The sequence below is a fragment of the Callorhinchus milii genome, unplaced genomic scaffold, assembly GCF_018977255.1.
Source record: "Callorhinchus milii isolate IMCB2004 unplaced genomic scaffold, IMCB_Cmil_1.0 Scaffold3, whole genome shotgun sequence".
In the NCBI taxonomy this organism is placed as follows: domain Eukaryota; kingdom Metazoa; phylum Chordata; class Chondrichthyes; order Chimaeriformes; family Callorhinchidae; genus Callorhinchus; species Callorhinchus milii.
In genome coordinates this window covers 78830740-78849745 of record NW_024704744.1, presented here as the reverse complement: position 1 = coordinate 78849745, position 19006 = coordinate 78830740, and the positions used below count along the sequence as shown (strand labels likewise).

At 43.2% G+C, this 19006-nt stretch overlaps 1 protein-coding gene across 1 annotated transcript; it reads right to left on the bottom strand.

Moving 5' to 3' along the window:
* Nucleotides 1–1071: 1071 nt before the first annotated feature.
* Nucleotides 1072–14954, bottom strand: LOC103178018 (filensin). The gene is made up of 9 exons (XM_042333146.1): nt 14599–14954; nt 12891–12951; nt 8208–8303; nt 7142–7231; nt 6252–6365; nt 5161–5381; nt 4377–4468; nt 2231–2363; nt 1072–2176 (listed from the first exon to the last, which is right to left on the bottom strand). Exons 1-9 carry the CDS (start codon nt 14952–14954, stop codon nt 1072–1074), a joined length of 2268 nt encoding a protein of 755 aa, XP_042189080.1.
* Nucleotides 14955–19006: the final 4052 nt, after the last annotated feature.

Sequence of the window (19006 nt, the reverse complement as noted above, 5' to 3'; positions counted from 1 at the left end):
ACGTATCGCAATGACCGTAACTACGAATATCAATTCTGACTCCAGTAACTGCCTGCATCAATCAAAAGTAACTTAAAGATTATTTTAAGATAGCGAGAGAGGAATGAAGGAGGGAAGGGAAAAGTTAGGGCTAGAAATTAGAAGGGAGGGATGCAGGTTTATAAGGAGTCTAAACACCAGCACAGAGTTGTTGGGCCAAGTGACCTCTTTGGTGCTGTAGATTGCACGTAATAAATTTCTCACCACATCTCTTGACAAATGACAAGAGTTACTTCATTAAACATGAATATAGGAGAACGTGAGTGCAACGAAGCCTTTGCAGGCCAGCTTTATTGTAACTTTCTTTGCACGACAAATGCATTCATAACGGAAACCTACTTAGCTAAGCCACTGTTTAACAGCATCTCGAAACAGCCTCATCATCACGCTCATAACTGTTTAGAAAGAGCCTGTCTGTTATTTCTGAAGGCTTCGTAGAAAATCTCTTCCAATTCTGCAAATCTTCATAAAATGCAAACTTGAATGCTATTCTCCAATGCTATGCTTGCAAAATACTAGCACTTCAGATAAGGTCACGCCGGGCTCTGAACGGTTATTGAAATGACACAAACATTACATAATCACTGCCGTCTCCACATAACCCATATTAACTGTCTGCCCTTCCAAGTCCTGCCAATGAGCCAGGCTGGATTACCGCAGACCTGACTGGCTCCGGAACTAGTCTACCGAGACCGCCACAGAGGGTGGCCTCGATTCCGACATTCTGTTACCAAACATGTTACCTTGGAGCCAGTTTGGCTCCAAAGGAAACCCACTTAAACTCATGTCCCCACCACCTACCCCACGACATCCCCCCATCTCCGAGGAGGGTGGGTAAGACCATTAAAACTGCTAGTCATTTCAAAAAAAATAGCACACGGTTGTATATCTGTCTGTCAAGCGGAGGGTTTCAACTTCAATCTGCTATTGAAAACAACTTCAAAAGTTCATCGTCTTCTTTAAGGATTTTTTTCGCTTCCTTAAGCGACAACACAGGCAGAGTGAACTCAGGCCATGGCGTAGGCGTGTGGTTCAGGTCCTCTTTGGCCCGGGGTCCTTGCCCCTCTTTTCCACCGTGGTCTCCAGGGTGGTGGAGATTTCCTCGTAATCTCGGACTCTCTCGTCCGTGAGGGTCTCGAGGGACTCCAGCACCTCCACCTTCTCGAAGTGCCTGTACCTGGGCAGGCTGGTGCAGGAAGATGTCAGAGGCTTTATCGGGGTTTCGCTGCCCCTGCCCTTGTCTTTGTCCCCCTGCTCCCTGTCCCCCTGCTCCCTGTCCCCTCGCTCCCTGTCCCCTCGCTCCCTGTCCCCTCGCTCCCTGTCCCCTCGCTCACTGTCCCCTCGCTCCCTGTCCCCTCGTTCCCTGTCCCCTCGCTCCCTGTCCCCTCGCTCCCTGTCCCCTCGCTCCCTGTCCCCTCGCTCCCTGTCCTCTCGCTCCCTGTCCTCTCTCTCCCTGTCCCCTTGCTCCCTGTCTCCATAGGGATCATCCCTGGAGCCCCATTTGTCGGGAGGGTTGGGCTCGGGTTGTGGCACACACGGGGAACAAAGCGTCCTGAAAGGAACCGGCTCGGGATCCGGGAACCCGGGAGGTTCTGGCTGGGGCGGAGGAGGGGGCGGCGGTGGGGATGGCACAAACGGTGGAGGCGAAGGTTCGACCGGCTTGTCGTCATCCAGCGATTTCCTCCAATTGTCGCACTTCTTCACTCCGTACCTATCCTGGTCCCTCTTCCTCTTCGCCGCCTCAGACTCCTCCTCTCCGTCGCTGCCTCCATCATCGCTCCCTCCCGCGCTGTGGGGTTCGGGCTCTACTGGCAGCGGCTCAGGGTGTATGTCAGCAGGAACGGGTTGCTCAGGGATAGTGATGGTCACTTCACTTCGCGAAGGTGTCATTGTGCAGAAGCAAGGGTCCAAGTAACTGGCATCTCCGCTCACCAGCACATAGTGGCCTTTGGTGTAATAATCCACTCTGGGTGCCACTGGTATTCTGTGTCTCCTCATCCTGTCTCTCACCATGTTATACAACGCGCCATAAACCTTGCTTATCTGACTTCCATCTGGTACATCTTCCTTCCTCATGCTCTGCTCATCCTCTTCATTCTCTCCCTCCTCAAACTCTTCCTCCTCAGACTCTTCATTCCTCACCTCTGTTCCCCTATCTCCAGCCTTCTCTGGAGAAGATCTCCTGCTGGACTTTTTGTCCTCATTACCTCCATTGCCATCTGTCACGTCCAAGGATGATGCAACATCCTTTTTCTTTGCTTTCCTGGTAAGGCCTTTCTGTCTGGATTTGATACTCGTGATGTCCCGAATGGTCAGACTGATATCTGAAAGGGGAACAATGTTTCAATGTCTTAAGATGAGTACGATTAATGGCCAATGCACTGACTGCACTGTTTTTCCTCAGAGCTTACAAACAATCTGATGGTTAAGAGAGTGGATTCTCTTACAATTGAGCTACGCCACTGGATTTATCCCAAGTGTGTGTAAACCTGTAAGTATGATCAGGAAAGCCCTGCCTGAAAGGGTGGTGGAAGCAGATTCAATAATAACTTCCAAAAGGGAATTTGATATTTTCTTGAAAGGAAAAAAATTGCAACGCTGTGGGGAAAGAGCGGGGGTGGGAATAATTGGAGAGCTCTTTCAAAGAGCAACCCTTCGTCAAGTGTGCAATATAAATGCAAGTTGTTGTTGAAAGGTACTACATAAGTGTCAATTGTATTCTCTTCTACACATTGAGACTCAGCATTTGACGTATAGAGAGGGAACCAGATGAACATTTGAAATGGAACAATATAAGAGCACGAGAAAGAGCAATGAATTGGGATAAGTGACAGAGTTGGCACCAGCAGATGCGCGTTGAGGCTAATGGCTGTATGCTGTAATTTGTGTGATTCTATTCTCGGAGCCTAAGTTTGTTTTATTTCTCAGTCTATTTTATGCTAACATGTTTTTATATATTAATAGTAAGGTCTGAAACTGAAAACAAGATGAAGAAGGCAGCTACTTTGCACAGAAATATTGTGGAAACTGCCTTAAGTGAGTTATGACTTAATGCAATGCAGTTTGAAATGAGATACTTGTTCAGGAGCTTTGGTTAATTATGGCATTTTCCGCTGATGTTAATTCCCCGCTGATGTTAATTCTGCTCAACCTTGCTGTCGGGTTCAGTGACTTAACTGTAGCGGGAATAAATAAGCTGCAAAAGAAAAGTAAAGCGAATCTGCTTCCTGCCAAATAAATTAGCCGACAAATAGAAAAATCCCACCCCAAAAAAATGTGGTCATTCAATCCACGACTGTTTGTGGGACATTGCTGTGCGCAATTGGCTGCCACAAAATATACAGTCAATTCACTTTGCAGTACATTCTGTGGAGCGCTTTGACGCGTCTCGAAGACACGATAAGGTACTATATCAAATGCAAGGATTATTATTACTTGATGCACAGTTTTTCACATCAGGAAAATGTCCCAAAGTATTTCACAGAATACTGTAGCATTGAGTGACTGCGTATTTTATGGGAATATTTCTCCCTGTAATGGAATCGCACCCCCAGCACTGCACTGGAGTGTCAGCCTATACTGTGAGTTCAAAGTCCTGTTGAACCTATAACCTTCTAACTCAGAGATGAGAATGCTATCAGCTGAGCCAGACATCTGTTATAGTAGAGTCAATAGGCAGACATTTCTACTTATCGGTGAGTCAGTGATGACAGGGCAGCAATTTAAGAGTTAATAAATGAGCAAATATGGAGGTTAGAAGAATTTTTTCAAGCACTGAGAATTAGGATTTTGAATCCCCCACCCCGGAGTGACAACAACAAATTACATTTGTATAGCGCCTTTCACGTTTGGAGGACGTCCTAAGGCACTGGACAGTCAAGGATTTGCACCCGAGCTGGGGGTTGGGATCAGGAGGAATGGAGGGCAGGGAAGGGGGTGGTTAAGAGGGAGACTGACGCAATCGAAGAGGAGGGTCTTGAGACGGGCCTTAAAGGACGCAAGTGGGGGTGATGGACTTCCAAAAGGTAAAGGCAGAGAGGCTGAAGACCTGACAACTGATTGTAGGGCGGCAGGGTGGGGGACATGGAGCAGGCCACATTGACTTTTAAAAGGGAACGAGATAGATATCTTAAAAGGAGTCAACAACAACAACAAATTACATTTGTATAGTGCCTTTCACGTCAGGAAGATGTCCCAAGGTGCTGGACAATGAATGCCTTGAGTCAGCTTTTAAAGGAGCCGGCACAATGGGCAAAATGGTCTTTATTTGTGCTGTCAATTTCTATGGTTTCTCTGGTTCTGTAGCAGAGCATCTGTAAACAAGCTCCGTGACTTACCTTTGCTGCTAGGTACCACTCTTGGGGTGTAACCACATCGATAACTTGTCGAGAATGTCGCTGCCGGATTCCCCATTATGGCCGATTGTAACCTGAGATAGAGAAGCAGCTATAATAATAATCCTTGCATTTCATATGGCGCCTTATATGCCTTCGAGTTGTCTCAAAGCGCTTCACAGAATATACTGTACAATGAGTTGACTATATTTTGTGGGCGAAACTAGGCAGCCAATTGCGCACCGCAGTATCTCACAAACAGTCTTGGATTGAGTGACCAAATTATTCTTATTTTATTTGGGGGATTGTTGGCCAGGACACTGGGAGAAACTCCTTTCTCTTTCGAATAGTGCCATGGGATCTTTAGCGTCCGCCCAAACGGGCAGACGGGACCTCGGTTTAATGGGCGCCTTTGACAATATTAATAATAATAACCCTTGCATTGGATTTAACGCCTTTTAATGTCATCGAGCCATCTCAAACATCACAGCATATACTGCAAAGTGGATTGACTGTATATTTTGTGGGCAAAATGCAGCACCAAATTGCGCACAGCAACATCCCACAAACAGCCATGGAGTGAGTGACCAAGTTTATTTGGGGAATTGTTGGCCAGAAACTTCCTTCTCTTTATGAGCAGTGCCATGGGATCTTTAAAGTCCACTTGAACAGGCAGACGGGAACTCGGTTTAATGACTCATCCAAAGGACGGTGCCTCTGACAATGCAGTTGCCTTCCCTCACTCTCTTGAGCCCACAAGTAAGGAAGAGCCAAATGCCCAGCCTACCTATAGTCCTCAGTTTCAATTATCCTCTTGTAACGTTCCAGCTCAGTCTCCAGTGACTGCTGGTACATGACAAGCTGCCGACATTCGTTCGTGCACTTTTCCAGACTTTTTTCAGCTTCGTCCATCTCCTTCCTGAGGTTTTCAATCTGCTCGTTGTAGGACTGTATCTCATCCAAGTAATGCTCCTGCGTGCTCTTAATTGTCTGCTCTAGTATCGCCGTCTGTCAAGATAAAAATAATAATCCTTATTATTATAATAATATAATATTATAATAATATAATAACAGTAATCCTTGCATCTGGTACAGAGCAGTTCATGTTGGGAGGAAGTTTCGACTCACTTCACAGAATGTTTCTGTAAAGTGTAGTGACTGAGTATTTTTGTGGGCGAACCCAGCCGCAAATTTGCACACAGCCATGCCCCACAAACAGTTATGAAGGGAATAATCCGATTTTATCTGGACGACTGTTGGCCAGGACACTGTGATAAACTCCCTTCTCTTTTCTAGTGGTGCTGTGGGGTCATTAAGCAGAGGACAACCCATGCCTCAGCATTATTATTATTATTATTATTATTATTATTATTATTATTATTATTATTATTATTATTATTATTATTATGAGCAGGCCAGGCACAGAGATAGGCAAGAATTTTTTTTTAAATTGGACACAATCAATTGAAATAAAAAAGGAAACTCGTAATATATTTCTTCAGGCCACAAAAAGTTAAACTGGACAGTGGCGTTCCTGTGTCTTACCTCACAGCTCAGTGCGGTCGGAGATATATAAGGGGTGGACTGATGGATGTGCTTCAGAATATTAATGATAGGTCTGGACATAATCGATTTAATACTGTTAAACTGGATTTAACTTTTGTAGTTCCAATGTAGCGCAGTGCCATCTAGTGTATGGTTTTACATTACACTGTAAAGTGTGTACTTAAGTCAAGTGTATATTTTTAAACATGTTGTATCACTGTATCACTGCAATACGATCCCTGGCATTCACAGCTCCGAACAACGGAATATTCTCTTTGTTAAGCTTCATTAAAAAGCCGCTTACTCTATTTACCCTTTGCAGCCTGTGCTCACCTCGGTCTGCAGTTTCTGTTTCTGGTTCTGTAACTGGCAAAGGCCACTCTTGTAATCCTCCAATTGGCACTTAATCAAAGGTCGCCTCCGCTCCGCCAGAAGCGTCTCCTCTCCCTGCAGGCAAAATAACAGCAAAATAAAGGCCCATCCAGAAACAATCCAAGGACGTAACATCTGGATCTACGACGAGGTTTCAGGAATCTTCTCTACAAATACGATTCACACTTAAGACAGCGCACGCTCGTCTCAGGCGCACGTCTCAAAAAAGATTATCACACAACTGGCTGGTCACATGAGTCTCGGCTGGGGGCGCGGGGGTTAACGCAGGAGGGTAACAGAAAGTACATTCAAAGAAGTAAGACCTAACAACGACAACAATTTGCATTTTCGTTGGAGTCCTTTGCCCTGGATAGCGCCTCGGAGCGCTTAACAGTGTTGGAGCTTGACACCGAGCAGGGGGAGGGGGAGGTGACCGTAGGCTCGGTCAAAGAGAGAGATCTTTCAAGCGCGACCTGAAGATGGGCAAGTAGTGGGGCAAGGCAGAGGGACAGAGGGAGAGAGTTCCAGAGTTTTGGGGTGTAGTGGCTGAAAGCACAGCCACCGACGGTGGAACAGAGGGCACGAGGGACAAGCGGTAGGCCGGGGCCAGTCGAGCGGAGGCAACGAGTAATGGGGTGGGGGAGTAAGCAGGTCAGAGAGGCAGGGAGGTGCCAGGACATGAACGGATTTGAAGACAAGCGTGAGGATCTTGAAGTCGATCTGTTCGGTGATAGGGAGCCATGGAGCCTGGGTTGAATTGGTGTGAAGGGGGTACGGAGTTTAGTGCGGGTGAGTGTGCGAGCTTTGGATTAATTGGATTTTGTGTATAGTGGAGCATCCCCGTGTCTTACCTCACAGCTCAGTGCGGTCGGAGATATATATGGGGTGGACTGATGGATGTGCTTCAGAATATTCATGTAGGTCTGCACCTCTGCTAAATTCTGTCGTGTTTAGAACAATACAACGGGAAGAAAAAAATATCATTATCGTTGAAGACTTTTTATTGTTTTTCTGAACTAAGAACAAATTCTGTGGTCAAACCATAAAAGTGACATTTAGTAATAATAATAATGATAATGATAATCATTTTGTTTTGTTTTCATAACGACTTATTCTCTGGGCTTTTTGCTTGTAATTTTTTGTTTTAACATTTCAGTCAGGTCCTGGAGCTTTTTATTATCAGTTATGGGGTATTTTCAGTGAAGTATTTTCCATTTTATGATATTGATATAATAGTGTAATAATAACAATAATAATATGAGTGAAATGTCTGTGTATTTTTGCCGCCAATTGCAGTAGCCAATTTACACACAGCAACATGCCCACAAACAGCCATGAAATGAATGAACAATTTTATCTGGAGGATTGTTTGCCAGGAGATGAAGAAACACCCTTCTCTTTTTAAATTGTGCCACAGGTTCTGTAACATCCACCACAACAGGCACAGAAGGGGCCACAGTTTTTTATTTAAATTGAAGGACGGCACCTCTGCCATTGCAGCGCTCCCCAAGCAGTGCATTCAAGTGTCAGCCTTAGACTATGTGTGTTCAAAGACCTGATGTGGAGCTCAAACCCACAACCTTCTGACTCAGAGGCAAGAGCGCTACCGACTGAGCCAGGCTAACACCAGGGGCGTATTTATGAATATTTCACACTTAAAAGTTTGAAATCAACAGCTGCACGAAATCCTTTGTAAATTCTGAATTAATCGAGAAAACCTTTCAATTACCTTTGGAAGATTTGAGTCAGACCTCACCTAATAGCTGGCTTTGATCCACAGTTTCAAGCGGATTAAACATAGAGGGCTTATGATTTTAAATCACTCGAGCTGCTCTGCTTACCAATACTCTTTGAACAAATTGTGGATTGACTGGCAGAAGATGGATTGTCTTAAGCCCACGGATTGTTTAAACGTACCTTCTTGTTCCTCTCTTGAGTGGAATTTATATCTTCCTGCAAGAACTGAGATTGGATCTGGAGTTCAAGGTTGCTCAACAAAGCTTCATCTGCTTCCTACCAAAGGGCACAAACACATTTGAGTGATGAACAATGTTGTACTTTCACCTTTTTCTATTATAAGAATAATAAGAATAATAATCCTTGCATTTAATTTAGAGCTTTTCACGACTTCTAGACGTCTCAAAGCGCTTCACAGAATATGCTGTAAAGTGAATTGACCGTATATTTGTGGGCGAAACGCGGCAGCCAATTGCACACAGCAGTGTCCCACAAACAGTCGTGGATTGAGTGACCAAATTATTATTTTATTTATTTTCTTGAGGGATTATTATCAGGCGTGTGGAGTAAGGAAACTTGCCCAAGGTTTCGCCCTGCCTGGAATTGAACCTAGGTCTCTCGCTTGCGAGGCGAATGCTCTAACCACTGAGCTATAGGATTCCACATTGTACTGCCCATAGGGACAAGAGTATGCCGTATCACCACCAGTCCGTTTGGTTTGTTTGCCTGTGGCACTTATCTTTATTATTAATAATGCGAATAATTCTTGTATTTGTTATAGCATTTTATTACATCATTGAGACATCTCAAAGCACCTACCATGATTATATTGCGAAGTGCAACTGCTGTGCATTTGTAGAGAAAGGTGGCAGCCAAGTTGTGCGCAGTCACGTACAACAAACTGATTCTTTCCTTTAGAAAGGAGCACGGCCCTAAACATGAGTGGATCAATCTTAACCATCAGCTAAATTCTCCAGCAGTATAAAAGCAGTGTTAGTGCAGTGAAGGTCAGGTCACGGTCTCCACAGTGCTCACATCTGCAGTTTGAATTCATTGACCAGGACCCATTCCACACATAGGATGCAATGCTGCTTTTTTGCAGTGAGACGAGGGCAACTAAAGGTTATTGTTGGCTAATTGTTCTGTGCCTTGTATTCTTTCTGGACTGACAGACTGCTTTGCCAAGCACAAAACTCGCCTGACTAAACAACAACGCAAGGTACTTTCACATTTGCAGTAAGCCAGAAAATGTCACCCTGTGTCACTCGCGAAGAAGAGTTCTGGCAGCTATAACAATGTAAAGTCCTGTGCTAATGAATTCGGGTTACAGGATGTAAAGGGACACTGAGCAGAGTTCGCTGGTCAGAGGTCACTGACCAACAATAAAACCTGCTGCCCTCACCTACCCTGAATTTTCCTTTACTGTCAACAATCATTCATAAAAGCCTGGCGTGTGCTTGTTACAGCTCTGGATATGTCTGACGGTAATGGAAAGAACAGGAGAGCCCGGCAGGGTGCTTACAGAGGTATTTTGATGCCAGTGAAATCACTCTAATAATGGAAACACCAAGTGGACCTACAAAAACACACAATCACTACGCTTCGCATTGTACCCTGTGAAGCACTCCGAGACATCCTCCCAACGTGAAAGGCACTGTATCAAATGCAAGAATTGTTATTGTATAGCTAAGATAAAGATCTGGAAGCAACATCACAACATCACAGCATCGGTCTGGATAAAGAAGGTGCTTTGTGCCCATCTGATCTCCAGAACCCACCCCCCCACCCCCATCACAGCGTTAAGTTGCTTTTTAAATGGGTCCCAGTGTCTTGGCCTCAACCACCTCATAAAATCACAAGATGAATTTGGATAAAGAAGGCCCTTTAGCCCCTTTGATCTCATTGTTCCAAAAATACCTATCCTTCAATCCTCCCATCACAGCATCAACCTACTTTTTAAATCAGTCCAGAATTTTGATCTGAACCACCCTTCCTGAAAACTTGTTCCGGTCATTAATTACCCTCTGGGTAAAGAAATATTAGCCTGAAATTGTCCTTTTGCAACTCTAAATCTGTGTGCTCTTGTTCTGTAGTCTTACTGCATTGATCTGGATTTAATTCTTCAATCCTATTGAAATTTTCTACACTTCTATAAAAATAATAATCACCATGTGGTCACTCCACTTTACAATGTATCCTGTGAAGCATTTGGGGATAATAATCCTTGCATTTGATATAGTGCCTTATCACATCTTAGAGACATCTCAAAGTGCTTCACAGAATATACTGTATGGTAAATTGATTGTATTTTGTGGACAAAACCTTTCTATGAGGCCTCCTCTGAGAATTTTCCTTTTAAGAATGAAGAGCTTGTTTGATCATCGCTCATAGCACGTTATTCTAACACAGGGCATCAACCCCAATGGTGGAATCTCTCCAACCCTGCAGTATTGAACCATATACAGTAACAATAATCATAATACTTTGATGCATACATTTGATGTATCACCTTATCATATTGTTGAAATAGCGCAAAGGCTTTTCACAAGATTTACTGTAAAGTAGTGTGTCTATATTTGTAGGTGAATGTAGCAGCCAATCTGCACACAACAATGTCCCACAAACAGCCATAAAGTGAGGGCTTGTTAGCCAGTCTTAACCTTCTCTTTTCCAAAGTGCAGCGGGATTTAAATGGCACTCCATGTCTCAAGAGTAAGCTTGTATCCTACAGCCCAACACCCTCATCAAAATGGTTCAAAGTGCCTCATGAGATTTACTGTGAATCTAGCCTCCTTCCCAAAAGGTTCATAGGATCACAGAAATGGACAGCGGAGGCTATTTGGCCCATCGAGTCTGCACTGGTTCTCAGAACAAGTTATCTTTTTAGTCCTACTGCCCTGCCCTATCCCCAAACCTGTTCAAATCTCTAATTTTCATTTAAACTATTTAGGAAGAATTTGCCCACAAAATATGCAGTTTATTCACTTTACAGTATATTCTGTGAAGCACTTTGAGACTTCGCAAAGGCGTGATAAGGCGCTAAATCAAATGCAAGGATTATTATTATTATCTTGAAACTCTGGATAAAGATTTTTCACCAGTTATATACAAGCTGAAGTCTCTTCAGTGTCATTCACTTTGTATTTGACCAGGTTGGAATTGAAGTAGCATTCAGCATAATTGTGGGAGACAGATGTAAAATGCTTTATGCTTTAGGTTGTTATTAAGTCTTGTCTTACACTATTAAAGGAGCTACTGCCAGGCATGTGTCTCTTTTAATAATGCAATGCATAAGCTGTAAGACAGGTGCCCAAAGCAAGGTTTTTGATATTGGAAAATATACTTCCATACAGCGTAACATGAGAGAGAAGGGAATAGAAGATTTGGGATGGGGGTAGGAGACAGAAAAAGGAATAACTTCCATCACTTTCCAACTTTGCTACGGGATCTTTAACATCCACCTGAACAGGCATGCAGGACCTCGATTTAATGTCTCATCTGAAGGACACCCCTTCCGACGATGCAGAATCAGCTCAGACTTGAGCCAATGTAGGGTTTGTAATCATTCTTTAATTGATTCTCTATTAACCTTCAGTAATTGCATCACAAACATGTTAAACGTTCTTTTTACAAACAGGAAATCAAATTATTCGCCCTAGCAGTTTATTGGCCTATTTATCTTTTCAACCCAAACCCTTGGAACAGTATACCAACCGAACAACAGAACAAAGTGTTTGATGGTTCAGCCGTGATGACATTATACCCAGCCCTCCATCTACCTGTTCAGATGGACTTTGAGGATCCCATGGCATTTTTCGAAACGACAAGAGAGTTTCTACCCGCGTCCTGACCAACAATCCCCCAAATAAAATTGAGCATTCAATTCATGGCTGTTTGTATCATGTTGCTGTGTGTAAACTGGCTGCCACGTTCGCCTACAAATATATAGTAAACTCCTGTGAAGCACTCATTGATGTAACAAGGTGCTATATCAAATACAAGGATTATTATTATTACATATGATTGAGTATTGCACCAAATGCCCCATCTCCCCATCAGTCCCTAATACTGCAATTTTATAATAAACTTTCGTTTAAGTCATACAGTAAGCAAACATAATAGTAATTTAGAAGCAGAATTCTTCCACCACTCACTTCCTCCCCATAACGTTTTAATAGGAGGGGTGCAAAGGGGAGGGGAGAGGGAGGGAGGGAGGGAGGGAGGGGGGTATCACCCTTATTTTTTGTTCTATTGAGTTACACTAGATACATCCAGAAAAAAGTTCCACTTGGGTCTAGATTTATAATAATAATAATAATAATCCTTCCATGTGATGTAATGCCTTATCACATTGTTAAGATGCCTCAAATTGCTTCACAGAATATACTGTAAAATCATTGACAGTGTATTTTGTGGACGAAACGCGGCAGTCAATTGCACACAGCAGTGTCCCACAAACAGTCGTGGAATGAATGAAACCTTTATTTTTTTTTGGAGGGGTATTAATATCTCCGGAAAGCAATCCATCAATTGACTAACAACTGCTAGGTAAATAGTGGCATGTGGAGTAAGGAACCGTGCCTAAGTTTTCTCCCCGCCCGAGAATCGAACAACAACAACAAATTACATTTGTACAGCGCCTTGCACGTCAGGAGAACCCCTGGTCCTCTTGCTTGCGAGGTGAGTGGGCTAATCGCTACACTACAGGACTCCACTCCAGGTTTGTTTTTGGAAGAATCCCAACCAGCGCCCACTTCATAGCCCACAAGATATTGGATACACCAACACAGCTCTCCTGCTGTGGTGGAGTAATGACTTGTTGTCAGTTCAATGAGGTTGAATTGTGAAAGTGAATGAGCTCACCTTATTGAGATGTTCCAGACTGTCCCGAAGCTGCTCGTGAAACTCGCACTCATTTCTGTATCTGAAAGGAAAGAAAACATTTGAATGGATTGATTGAAACACAAGGATTCCTTTGGACTCAGATGACACCCTGGAGCAATACTGACGGGGGCATTGCATTGTCAGAGGTGCCATCCTGTAGGTGTGTCAATAAAGATACCACCTGAACAGGCAAACGGGACCTGAGTTTTATGATTTCATCTGAAGGACAGGACCTGTGACAATGCAGCATTCCCTCAGCAATGTAGCCTCGACCGTGAGTTCAAGAGTTGAGATGTAGGGGCCAATGTAGGGACTTGGAGCCACAACCTTCTGACTCAGAGGCACGAGTGCTACCAATTAACAATGCTACTTTATCATACTTTACTATCTCACACTGCAGAGCCTTTCCGATTCTTGAGTCAGGCAGGTCCGCAGTACTCAGATAACAGCACAGCTAGCCGGCAGAATTTGAAAAGGCAGACCAGTCACTGGGGACAGGGATTCTTCTCACTCAACTCCTGTTAACCCTGCATCCCCAAACCCTAGCGGCATCCCAGATAACGGGGGTTTATCAAACTGATCACCAAAAAGTAACTATCTTATAATTACTTTATCAAACAGAAGTACAACAGTACTTAATAATAATAATCCATACATTTGATATAGTATCTTTCATGTCAGAAGTATGTTCCAAAATGCTTCACAGGATATACTGTAAAGTACAATGACTGTGTGTTTTACTGAATGAAAAGATTGCTATTTTTGTTGCGACCTCCAATGTCATCAGGAATCAATGTTTTCACGAGAATGTGTTTTTAAAAACTCATCCTGAACCCGAGGAGACAAACTGAAATGTGTGAATGAATTGCCTGAGAGGTTTACCGATTGCCTGTTGCAATAATACCAATCCTAGTATTTGATACATCGCCTAAAACATTGAAAGGTCTCAAAGTGTTTCACAGGATTTACTGTTAAGAGTAGCGGCATTCCAATTTCTGCACAGCAATGTCTCCCAAATATTCAGGAGGTAAATTAACAATTTATCTGGAGGATTGTTGGCCAGGATACCGGGGGAAGCTCCCATCTCTTTTCTAACAGTGCCACAGGATCTTTAACATCGAACTGAGCAGACAGATGGGACCTTGGTTGAATTGCTCATCCAAAGGATGGCACCTCCGACAATGCAACACACCCTCAGCACTCCACTGGAGAGTCATCTTAGACTTCACCCCAGAAAAGTATTTTTTCTCAACTCTTGAAAAACAAAGTGTTGGAGGCGTAAGGTAATAGTAATAATCCTCGCATTTGATATAGCACCTTATCACGTTGTTGAGACGTCTCAAAGCGCTTCACAGAATATACTGTAAGTTGAATTGTGTGTATACTTTGTGGGCGAAACGCATCAGTCAATTGGGCACAACAGTGTCTCTTACACAGTCATGGATTGAGTGACCAAATTATTATTATTTATGTTGAAGGGATTATTACCCCTGGATAGCGATCAACTAACAACCGGGTTCCTACTTACTGCTAGGTAAACAGAGGCGTGTGAAGTAAGGAAACTTGCCAAAGGTTTCACCCTGTGCGGGAATCGAAACTGGTTCAATTGCGAGGCGAATGCTCTAACTAATATGCTACAGGACTCCAAGGTACCACAAAAAGCAACAACAACAAAAGCTTCTCTCACTTGACGCGATACTCATCCAGCGTGCGCTGGGCATCCTTCAGCTCTTTTTCCAACCGGTTGCGGTCACTGTACAGCTCGCGAATCCTCTGCTGGTTCAGGTCGATCTGCTCGGTGAAGATGTTCTCCAGGCCAGAGAGCTCCTCGATCTGCTGGAGGCTCTCCAGCTGCTTCCTGAACACGGCATTGCGCTGCTCGAGGATCCGGGCGCGGTTGATGTACTTGGCGAAGCGCTCATTCAGCTCCCGCAGGCTCTCCAGACCCGTGTTGGAAACGTCCACCGTCTTCCGATCATCCAGCGTGTCTGAGCGCTCGTATTTTTCCTTGCGCACCTCGCGCACATAACTGGTTCGGAACATTTCAGAAGCACAGCCGGCCGGCTGGGGATTGTTGCTTTCCCTTAACTCCCCTTCAAAAGACAGTCTGTGAGCTCAGGTTAGTCAGTTCCCCCCTTCCCGCTCAGCCCGGGGTGTATTGAGTGCCGGAACATTACCTTCCAACAGAATAAATACATGTCAAGCTCAGGCAACGAAGCAGCCCAGTGTGATGGTCTATTATCCCTCCTGCCAGTACATTCAGCGACAGAATCAGTTATGGGCAGCCAGAGTTTTGCATTGTCAACTCGGGATTAAATGTGGAAGCCTCACTCCCAGTCACGGTATCTGTTATTAAGTGGATTCTCTATTTTTTTGGTGGTGCGTGCACGTGTGTGGGGGGAAAAAAAAAAGCTTTCATAGAAAATTCCTCTTTACAATCAACCCATTGTTCAGTCAGCCGCCACGCTCCGAACTGCAAACTGTGCTCTATTTAGATGTTTGTTGTGAGAATGACTGATTCAGTTGTATCGCTGAGCAGCGAAGGTAAAACTCAGTAAGCGTGGAATGAGCTGGATTATCAGCAGACACTTGGACAACATCCATGCGTTATAATAATGGTAAAATAATATTATTATTAATAATAATAGAACCTTTCATGTTGGGAGGACGTCTCAAAGCGCTTCACAGGATATACTGTAAAATTTCAATGACTGTGTTTTGTGGATGAACTCCATAGCCCGATTTGTACAAAGCAATATTCCACAAACAGCCATGAAGTGAGTGACCAATTTTATTTGGAGGATTGTTGGTCAGGGAAACTCCCTTCTCTCTTCACAGGATCTTTAATGTTCATCTGAACAGGCAGTCGGGACCTGAATTTAAAGTCTCATCCAAAGGACGGCATCTCCAACAATGCAACGCACCCTCAGCACTGCACTGAAATGTTAGCTTAACTAATCGAGTTCCAAGTGTTGACATGGGGCTTGAACCTTTTAACTCAGGCACGAGTGCTAGGCTGACATAGTTCTTTACTTTGGAGCATGTAATGTAGCCAGGTTTTAAATCAATATGTGAAGAACCTAGATTTTTTTTGTCAAACTGCTCTCTATATCAAATTACTTTAAGTGCAGTATCTTTAAGGAAATACAGAGTCTGAATGATTCACCAAAACAATTGCAATGTGACAAATGTATCACAAGGGGGAGGCAAAGCATTTAAAAGATTTTCATTTTATTTTTATTCGACACTCAGGAAACAGTGATATCTTCTTATAACACCGAGAACAACCCACGTTCAATGTATTACACTGTTTGCTTGCAAATAAGTAGGTCATTACACTTCACAGTGAGATACTGTGAAGCTCTTTGAGACGTCTCAATGATATGATAAGTTGCTATACCTTAGGCAAGTTTCCTTACTCCACATGTCTCTGTTTACCTAGCAGTAAATATGAACACAGTTGTTAGTCGATTGGCGGATCACTTTCTGGGGGTAATAATCCATCCAAAAAAAATGTGGACACTCAATCCACGACTACTTTTGGGACACTGCTTGTGCAATTGGCTGCAGTATTTCGCTCACAAAATACAGTCAATTCCGCTCCACAATATATTATATGAAGCGTTTTGAGATGTCTCATCGTCGTGATAAGGCACTGTGACAAATGTAAGGATTATTATTAATAATAATAATAATAATAGTGAATGTGCACTTGAACCTATGTTAATTTCCAGTAGAAATGGCTCTTATGTGGAAATTACATAATTTCCATTTAAATGACATTCCTGCCTGCTCCGCCTTTACTATCGCTGAGTGAGTGTTTATCCACTCTGTTCCCTTAACTCCACCTACCAGTGCCTCCTTATTCCAACCCGCCTTAACCCTTTCTTTCCGACTGCACTTTCAGCCACCTTACCCGGTCCCCTCCCCTATTTCCTCAGCTCACGTTCCAAGTCAGTTGTGTGAAGCACTTTGTGATGTCCTCCACATGTACAAAGTGCTATAGAAATGTAAACCGTTGTTTGAAAAGGTCAACGGAAACAGAATAAAAATTAATAGACAATTCTGAGGAAAGTATAATTGTAAATTTATGCACAGGACTGAAGCAAGCACTCTACTCCAATCCCATTACTTTGCCTTATCCGCACCGTGTCTGTGCTGGTGCTCGCTCCCCCCACTGCAGCTCTTTTAATCAAATCCCATTCCCCTGCTCATTTGCCATCGTGTCTGTGTTGGTGCTTGCTCCCCCACTGGAGCTCTAATCCTATTGCCCTATTGCCCCATTCTTTCTCAATTCATCTGTTCTGGTGCTCACTCATCCTCTCAAACTCTCTTCTCTAATCCTATTCCCTGGTCATTCCCCCACTGGGAGGGGAGCGGGTAAGGTGGCTGTGTCTGGGTTGTATCTGGGCTGGAGTTTGTTACCCCAATGTAAATTCCTAATTATGGGCAGTATTAAGCACAGGTAGACAAAAAACTCTGCAGCCATTGTGTAACAAATTACATTTAAAGATATGAAATAAAAATTGCCTATTATGAATAGGCTAATAAACCAGTACCCCAATCTATCCTTCACGTGGGGTAGCGTTTCGGAGTGCCTAACAGTGACGGAGGTTGATGACGAGACAGGGAGAGGGGCTGGTGACCATAGACTTGGTCGAAGAGGAAAGTCTTCAGGCACGATCTGAAGATAGGCAAGGAGGAGGGAAACTGAAGGATTGAGGTAGAGTGTTCCAGATATTATGGACGTTGTGGCTGAAAGCTAAAAACTGCTGATGGTGGAGAGGAGGGGACGAGCAGGAGGCCGGAGCCAGCAGGTAGCGAAGTGACACACACCCTGACTGCACAGCTACCATTACGGATTAGGAAGCAAACTTTTATTTTATCAAAACAAAAGGATTGATTTTGTTCAGAAGCTAAATGTGACTCCATTTGAAAACAAGGCTGTCAGCAATGTCTTATCCACATCTTATCCTGTTTTATTAATCCAGTAATTTCCTGATAAGAGCACTTTTCTCGCTGGATCCTTACTTTTTCTTTGATGCACTCTCGGTTTGTGTAATAATACAGCACATTAAACCGGCATGGCCCATAAACAAGATAAAATGATCCACACTATGCATTAGTATTAGTATTGGCAGCCTATTCATAACAGGCACTGTGTGATGTCTTTCAAAGTAATTTGTTACACAATGGCTGCAGAGTCTTTTTATTTTTGCCAACCTTCTCCTAATGCTCTCCGGAATTAGTTAAAGGGATGCGTGTCTTCATGGGGGAGAGAGCGAGCATTGTATTGCAGAGACAGGGACATTTTGGACGGCCTCCTCATGTGAAAAACACTATACCAAATAAAAGAATTATCATTATTATGTTATTACGGTTTAAATCACTCTGTAGAGGTCATTTCAAAATGTTTTTCGGTGATAATCAGCCAGACCAATAGCATTGCCACGTTACATGTAAATGGACGTTACTTTTCTTAGTTTGTTTGAGCTTCATAACATAGCTAATTTTTGCAGGAGGTTGATATTTTGTTCACCAGGTATGTTGTCAAGCCATTTCTGAATAGTCTTATTAACAATCCCAGTTGCACCAATGATTACAGCAACTATGTTTGTTTTACATTGTCAAATATAGTTCCAGTGTCCTCATTCAATTTGCAGATTAATATATTTCCTGATTTTATCTAGTTGTGTATTTCGTATGTTGTAATCACTTTCTTCTTATTATTATTATAATTATTATTATGTTTAAAGGTTATCAAATGGTAACAGTTATCCAACTTTTTTAACAAATGGTGGTTATTCGCTCCGGGGTTTACTGCTTAACAATGCAAAATACTAGATTGATGGATAATGAAATCTGCATCACATCACATCTTGTTTGACATTAATTTAAATCAAATTTATTTCCGAAATGATCATTAAGGTGAAAGAATAGTCACAAGATCACTGGATTGGTTTGGATGAAGAAGGCCCTTTGGCCCATTTGATCTCATCCCTCCAGACCCTTCACCCTACTATCCCCACATCACAGCACTGTAAAAAAAAATAGAACCAGTGTCTTGCCCTCAACCACCATTCCTGTTAACCTGT

Excerpts from the sequence above, each read along its gene's own strand:
- LOC103178018 (XM_042333146.1), bottom strand. The coding sequence starts at position 14,954 with ATGTTCCGAACCAGTTATGTGCGCGAGGTGCGCAAGGAAAAATACGAG. Across the intron at positions 12,952-14,598 it reads CTGGATGAGTATCGCGTCAA|ATACAGAAATGAGTGCGAGT; the intron begins GTGAGAGAAGCT and ends CTTTCCTTTCAG. Across the intron at positions 2,364-4,376 it reads AGTGGTACCTAGCAGCAAAG|ATATCAGTCTGACCATTCGG; the intron begins GTAAGTCACGGA and ends TTCCCCTTTCAG.